Here is an 8,343-nt window from a genome sequence, read left to right on the forward strand (position 1 = left end):
ATATATATATATATATATATATATATATATATGTTTTTCTTTGCGTGCTGAGATTCTGAGTTAGTTTTGGCTGAACTCCAAAAAAAGATCCTCTCATTTACAAGTTTCTTTTGTCTGGAAGAGAAATGAGAGTCGTTTTGATGGAACATTTGCTCATTAGTGTAAATTTAATTACAGCAGGACTGTCCTCACTGATTCAAGACGTCAGCTGATGAAAACTGTGAACCGCAGAGTTCCCACGCCTTCAAGTACTTTCCACAACCAATTTCCTAAATTTGAGGAGCACATTTTACCCTACCTGTACCCTCATTTACATGTAGTTAAGGAATCAGATAAACAGCCAATCAGACTAAACGTGTCCGATATAAATGTGCCAGTTGTAATAATCTAATTGGCATCCAGTGCTGAGAACATTAGTTCTCCACAGAAACTACTTACCAGTAAAAGGAACTATTGAGTAAGTTTTTACGATCTAAAATGTCAAAGAATGTGGAAAACGTTCCTGTAACTGGGAGTTTAAATACAACTTCAAGTCCAACTATGAAATATAAGAGGTATATTGTCAATAAATGAAGGAAATAATACTAATCTGTACCATTTAGACTTAGACAAACCTTGTCATTTTCAATACACAGAGTGTATTGAAAATTAAATTTCCATGCATAAAGCTTTTCAACAGTAAATGAGCAGCTTACCAGTTAAATTAACATTTCAAGTGCAGCCATGATCAGAGGAATATGGTCAAACGCAGTGGAAACATTGGGTGGAGTTCTATTTAAAGGGATTTGAAAATTCACCATGTAAATATGATGTTTTTTAAGTGTGATAAAGGGTCTTGATTTGTGATTTGATTAAAGGTTTACACATAAAGTAAAGAGCAACATACAACAAAGAGCTGGCTGCCAGTCAATGTTGAGATGAAGATCATCTTTAGATTGGGGATGTTTCTAATTTAGTCTTAGTTTCTGCACATATTGAGTAAATCACAGAAACATTTTGACATTAGAAGCTTTTATTAGGAGCTAGCAATGCTTCATCTAATCTCCACTCAGCCTGTGTTTAACGTGATAAACAATCCTCCATTGCAGCTCTTTAGCCTATCAGCATCACAATTGGGGTGTGAAAAAAAATTGATTTGGTGATATAGCGTGATTTTTGGCTGCCCAGTATAATATCGATCTTTAAATTCCTAATAACCATTTTGAAAAAAAAACTTTTTTTTACTAAAACAAAGAGGGAAAATGGGCTACCTCTGGTAGGTGGCGCCGAGGAGCCTTTTTGCTGTGCAGCGCAGCACCATATCTGCAGTTGAAGCAGTCACACTGGAAAATGTGAACCGATTCAAACCCCAAACAAGATGGATTCAGGTGAACGTATACAGAACTTCCTTTTTTAATCTCTAGATTTGATTTTGACAGCTGGGTAAAATATCGCAATATATATAGTGATACTAAAATATTGTGATAACATCGCATTGTGACCCAAGTATCCTTAAATGTATTGTATCACATGCCAATACTCACCCCTAGTCACAATGTGAATCTTAGCCTCCTGCAGTAAAAATCTGTCCCCTTTTATGAAAAGTGGCTTTGATTGATCTAATATTAGTAACGCGTTAGATCGCAAGTAACGTAAATCAATTACCAATATGTAAAAAGTACTAACTGCTAACATCGTTATTATGTAACAGCGTTATGGCCTGTGTTACAGCCTGTATCAACGTGATGAGTTTCTGCTTTGAGTGACTGTTTGTTAAATTGAAATTTTTAATTTTAAAAGCATCATATGGCAAACATTCTTATTGATTATACTTACAGTCCACATTCATATCCACAATACATTGATAATAGACACCTCTGAAGAGCCTTCGAGCTCTTCAGTGTGCCGAAAGCTTCAAAATGGGCTCCAAGCAGCAACAAAAAACAGAATTTTAGTTTTTTTGGGATCCTTTTGAAAGCAACATTTGCCAACATTTGTCCTGAATTAGCTTTTTTTCAGGCATGGTATTATGCACTGACTTGTTAATAATTCACCTGAGAGAAGAATTCTACGAAGACATTAGCTACAAACAGGTAACGCTGGAATTTAAAGTTCAAACAAATATAATGACGTATTGAAGGCGGTCGCTTTAAATTTTGAATTCCTAACCTGAAAAAAAAAAAACAAAAAAAAACATTTAAGGAATTGGAAGGATGCATGTCTTATTATGGCCTTTTTCCTTGTTTTAAACTTACAACACCTTGCACTACTTTTTTAAATATAAAACCTTTAAGGATTTTATCCGCCCCTATGAACCCTGTGCACAGTTAAAAACAGTCTCTGCAGACCCGGTATAATCTAAAGACTTTAAGAGTTTAAGAGATGGCCGCTCACACTGAGCCTGGTTTTGTTGGCTGTTTCTTCCTGTTGAAAGGGAGTTTTTCCTCTCCACTGTCGCTACAAGCATGCTTGGTGTGAGGGTTTACCTTTTTGTCAATCAGTCGATGCAATCAGCTGGTTTTCCTTAGATAGAAAACTTTGAACCAATCTGACTGTATGATCTAGTTGAATTGTCTCTATAAAGTGCTTGGAGATGACGTGTTGTGAATTAGCGCTATATAAATAAATTTAATGTAAAGTGAATTTAAGAGTTTACTTTTCTGTTACATTTAAAGTTTCTAGGATTTAATTTACTGCTGATAACAGCATTTAATGGATCTCAGCTTGGTGCTCATCATTCATCTAGAAACAACATTACGACTAAGAATATTTATAAAAAGTTAATGCAGCTCATTCTACAAATTATTTTGATTTTATAAAGTATTTTCAGTGCATATTCACAATTAATACTTTTTTTTAAATATAACTTGAGATTTTGGATAAAAGTCGGCTTTCCCTGGATTTCATTGCTCTATTAGTCCGATAAAGTATCAGGGCCTGACAAAGGAGGAAGGAAGGAGAGATATTTATCCCTGTCGGAATCTATATCAGTATCAGAATGCCAGACAAGAGGAGATGAAAAAGATTTAAATACTGAACTAAAACAGAAAAAACTAAATGAGGAATATTGCAGTGTGATTGATCTGCTTACCCTCCAAGTTTGTCCCTCCTCCAGGGCGGCGCTCTGAGCCTCCACCGGATTGTCAATAACACGGCCGGTTCTTCCCGAAAAGTCCATGGCAACCAGGGAGTTCTCGGATACGCTCCGCTGTATTAGGAAAGGTGGCGAGTGGAGGCAGGTGGGGGAGGGGGACACACCAGAAACGGGGTTGAGTGGGAGTGGTTGGGGGAGGGAGGGGTAAAAAAAAAAAAAAAGGGCAGAGGTCAAACAAGCCAGACGCAGTCACTGAAGCATGACAAATCCTGTCTGCACACAGACCCACTTTAGTCAATCCACAAACACTCCTGTGAAGAAAGGCACAAGCCTCTCCTGGATTTCTGAACATGCAGCTTAAATCGTTCAGGTTCCCTTTGAACTTCTGGCTCTTCAGAGAGAAGAGAAAAGGCTTAAACAAATTTATTTTCTTTAAAAGAAAAGAAAGAAACCTCCAATTTTTAACTAAAGCCTTTTCTTAATATGAAATCTCATTGTAATGGTGACATTTACTTTAAAAACAAATTTTTGTTCAGCTACATTAAAATCATTTGTTTTATAAGGATTTTATGTGATCGATAAACACAAAGGAATCTACAATTTTTAATTCTACTGTTTAGATTTTTTAAGAACAGCTTTCCTCCATATAAAACAGATTGGTACTAAAAGTTGAAGCTCAACCTGAGCTGCAGATCCCTGCAACTCCTCCAGAGTCACCAATGTACCAGTTGGCTGATACTCTAATTGATGCTGGAAGGATATCTTGGTAGGTTTCAAGTTTAAAAAAGGAGTTAAATTTCTCTTTAGCCTTAAATTAAAGATCTGAAATAATTCTTTAAATTAGAAACCCTAAAAAACTTTGCTTTTTCTTCACATTTATGCAGCATTTGTATTTGAGTTTTGAGCAAAAAGCCTGATATAAAAAAAAGGTCTGTTTGTACTGTGAAACGTCCACAAACATTTTAGACATTGTTTTCTTTTCAAAAAGTATGTGTGATGACTGAGATGCTTAGAGTTTAATGGATCCTAAAGTCCAAGTATTTCTAAATATTTCATAAAATATTCACTATAATAAACATTCTGAAGCTAAACATGAACATAAAAAACAGAGGAATTAACTCCTGGGTTTGTGTTAGTCCTTATAAAAAGTGGATGCATTAAAAAAAATCTAACTTTTAAACCAAAGTAAAAAAAATCTAATGTAAATCTCTTTAATGGGGGAAGTTCATTCTCTGCATTTTGACCCATCCCCTTGCGGAGCAGCGGGCTGCCATTGTGTGGCACCTGGGGAGCAATCAGGGGTTAAGTGTGTTGCTCAGGAGTTGGGGGATCGAAGCGGTTACTTGCGACCTTCTCAGAGAACAAGTGCATTGCTCTAACCCACTAGTCCACCAGGTCAATACTCTGAAAAGGAAGATTTAAAGGATAAATCTGTGGAGTTCAAGAGAAACGCTGCTATAGATTCTAATGACATTCAGGATTAAATAAAACCACAATCTTTCCTATGGAGCTTTCAACTTTTAAGTCAAACTGCACTTAAGTTTGCATCAGTTAACTCTGTGTCTGTCTCAGCGCTAAGTGGAAACTAAGAAGATGGATTTTTTTCTTTTAAATTGAAATAATCTGACTACAACAGAAAATTGTCTTTCCTACCCACTAAAACTGAGGCAAAATACACCCCTTTTCAAGAAAATAGACTGATGTCACATTTTTGTAGTGTATGTTTTAAGTACAGGGACCATAACGGGCCAGGATCGGTGGATTTTCAGTCGATAGTCATGAGCAAATCACTCAGTTTTCTTCCTCTCAGAGGAAAACACAGAAGTATGGCGGGGTGCGAGTGAAATTGAGTTTTTTCTGTAAAACTGATAGACCGTAGTCGCCACGCTTGTACAGCCATGTCTTTCTCCAAATACGTTGCGCCTTTTCTTTTTAGGGCTTCTAGCACAAAATTGCAAATTGCCAAGGCAGCGTTTCACTTTAAAATCAATGAGCTTCATATTCCTCTTCTACTGGTTTGGCTTCCAGAAAGATGAGTCCCAGTAGCGCCATCTCTGGTTTTTAGACGTGCAGTGTGAGCAGGTAGGTCGCATCAGTACCCTGCGGTTTCGTCGTACAGTGTGAGCTGCAGCTGCGTGCAACGACTGAAAAAATGGTACAGTGTATGCCAAGCTTAAATAAATCTATTGAGACTTTTTAAGTTTTTTTTTATATTTTCGTTGATTTAGAAGAACATATTCACCAAATTTCTATGGTTATCTGTGATTTACCTTTGCCTGCATTGGTTTGCTTATTTGATGGTTGGTTGTTTTTTATGGTTAGGAAGATTATAGAAAAAGTCCCAGAAGACTTGCTCTGAAATTTTTACCACAGGTGTGTTTTACCCAGAGTTAGAACCCGTGAGGTTCTGGTGGTGATCAGATCACCATCCACTGTAGGAATGTTCTCAGGACTGTGAGATGTGAGCTGAGCCATTTGGCAAAGGTCTGCACTCATGTATTGATCTCTACTTTTCTTATAATTCCAACTTTGACAGCTGGACTGAATTAAACGAGTTAAAATAAATAATCTTTACACAATCTTAAATACAGATCCTTTCAATCACAGTTTTTCATTGGAAATGACTTCTTAAAAATAAGAAAACTAGGAATAGGAAATCTTTGTCAGTAATCTACACTAGCTCCTTTTCCATTGTCAATCAAACTGCACAAATTACAACAGCAAAAATTACTTAAAGCTGCAATTTGGACAAAAAAAAAACCCTTTTACGATAAAAAGATTTTATGCTTCAATGAGGAGCTTTTTATTCACTTTGAAATTAGTAAAACTGCAGTGAAATCACTAATTTTGTTTTCTGCTAATGGACCTTACTGCTTTGTTAAAAGATCAAGGACACTAAAGCTGTGACTGAAATATGGATATATCTCATAATAATTATTTACAATCACAGCTGCCATGTTGAGCTCAACGTATTGCATAAACAAACGTCATCATGTGCAATTTTATATGTTATTCAATAGAAATAGTGAAATTGTGCATTTTCAAAATTAGCAGAATATGAGCTGTTTTGCACCCATTTGTAATGGAAACTTAGATTTACAGTCCAGAAGTAAAGGTTTCTTCAAGTGGATCAAAAAGATAATTTTTTTATGTGCAAAAATTTATATTCTTTTCTAAAATAAAAAAAAAAAATCAAAACAAATCTGCCTTCCTTGGTTTTTTAGCTTTGCATAGAAACTTTTCCAAACTTATTTGCAGCTCAACACTAAAGATAAAATGCTAAAATGGAGAAAAGGAAAAGGCTGTTCAGAAAGTATCAGAAGGCATAAATGCCAAAAAAAGATTTTTTCCATTGATTATTAAAAAGGTAATAAATTTAGATGTGTTAAATCTACCGTGTCCATCTCCTTAATTCATCACATTTCCAGGCGGTTTTACCATTAGAAACAACATTTCACTTTAATAAAGGCCAGTTCAAATCCAAATCTGATAGGGGTGTGAATAATTTTGGGCAGTTAGATAAAACTCAGTTTTTGAAAGATGCTGCCTTTATGCCTTCACTCCTCGGTGCCACACACACCATGTGAAAAACGTCCCAGGTTTGTGTTTTATCTCACTGACAATGAAGAGTCATCGACAAAACAGCCGACCACTGTGAATCGGTCTTTGCCAGGTAGGTAACCTGATAACTGGGTTGTGATTGGATGACAGCAGAGGGGAGATCCTCACCACAGGTGCAGAGAAAGACGAGTTGTTGGCCTTCCTCTGCTGCGGCACGTTGTAGTTCTGGTACAGGACGATCCCATACTGTGAAGAAGGGAAAGGAGTCGGCTGCAGGTCTTCATTGAATGGACTAACTGGACAAACGAAAGATCCCTCACCTTGAGCAGTCTGAAGGCAGTCATCCAGCATGTCCTGCTCTGTTCGTCCTCGGCACACAACATCTTGAGCTCCTTACAGTCACTCCTGGCTTTACTGGGCTGTGGACCAAGCAGAGGACACAGCGGGGTTTAAAATTAATGAGAAACACATTGTGAGCACAAACAGAGCCGGGCCTCGGTTCTGTGGAGCGCAAACATCTCCAAACTGTTATGTTTCATAACACCGGGTCAAACTTTAATGATCTTAATTTAACGAGGCCACGAGGATTTCTGCCAATTTTAAGAAATATCTAAAAATTCACAAATTCCCACAGCGTCTTCAAAGAAACATGGCAGCGAAAACCCATCTATTTACACCCATATTAAATTTATCGTGCTTATCTGAAATTACTACAGATATAAAGAGAAATATAGAGTTTAATTATGAACACTAAGGTTAAAAATATCTGATTAACTGAGATATGGAGGTTTGCAGAAGAGGGAATAATTTACACCTTATCTTACGGATGCAGCTTAGACTTCATATATGTATAATATGTTTAAACTATAGAACAACAACTCAAAACCATCTGAACTCCAGGGAAAAAAAGCCTCTTTAATGCAAAATAAATGTTTTAATAAATTCACAAGTAGCAAAACTATTGATGCTTCTAGTATAATATTTTCAATTCATATAAAACATTTTGTTATTCTAATAAGTAAGCCATGGCTTATTGGGGAACCAATAAAATGTGACACAGGGGGGCATTTCCTTTAGTTTATCACAAATGGCTGCAGAAAAAAAAAAAACAGCTGCTACTATGTAGTGTTGATATAAAAACAAACAAGATGCTAATAACGCAACACCAAAAAAACAACAACAACAAAAAAACACCCCCCACCCCCATTGTTAGGAATGGTGGTGGGGCCATGGTGCTGTGGGCCTAGTACTTTTCCACTGGCCTGCTTGGCATCTTAAAATGTTTAAAGTTTTAGGAAATCCTTGAATACAAAACAACAGAAAAAAGAGAATATTCATCCCATCATCCTTCGTCCTGAGGTGACCTTTGAGACACGAGCCTTACAGAGAACCAAGGGCTCAACTATTTAAAACAAGTGACCCATTGTAAATATGGATGTATAGGCCAGACATCTGAACACACGATGGATTCATGGGCTTTTAACATATTGCAAACATGTTGAATGAGGTGGACAGCACAGGTGAACAAAATATCTTATTTTATCAACTTAAATGTGGACTTTAGAAAATCTCACTGATTCTTTTCAACTTGAGCCGGGAATTTCTGACTTATGAGAGCAAAATTCTGTTGTTTTATTCTAAAAAAAAAAAAAAAAAAAAAAAGTAGTAATGAGAAATGTAGTTTAACTGAAATGTTATGGAGGTCAAAG

The 8,343-nt window shown here is 36.4% G+C and overlaps 1 protein-coding gene across 5 annotated transcripts in view; it reads right to left on the reverse strand.

Moving 5' to 3' along the window:
- LOC107091852 (growth factor receptor-bound protein 10-like) overlaps positions 1-8,343 on the reverse strand; it is a 79,055-nt gene that overhangs the window by 7,080 nt on the left and 63,632 nt on the right. For all 5 annotated transcript variants that reach the window (XM_015386023.1, XM_015386020.1, XM_015386022.1 and 2 more), the window contains 3 exons: positions 6,955-7,053; positions 6,803-6,880; positions 3,071-3,187 (listed from right to left, as the gene is read on the reverse strand). In XM_015386023.1, the coding sequence (XP_015241509.1) occupies positions 3,071-3,187; positions 6,803-6,880; positions 6,955-7,053 (294 nt within the window). The remainder of the gene's footprint in view (positions 1-3,070; positions 3,188-6,802; positions 6,881-6,954; positions 7,054-8,343) is intronic.

The sequence above is a fragment of the Cyprinodon variegatus genome, unplaced genomic scaffold (genome assembly GCF_000732505.1).
Source record: "Cyprinodon variegatus isolate N-32 unplaced genomic scaffold, C_variegatus-1.0 Scaffold354, whole genome shotgun sequence".
NCBI lineage: Eukaryota > Metazoa > Chordata > Actinopteri > Cyprinodontiformes > Cyprinodontidae > Cyprinodon > Cyprinodon variegatus.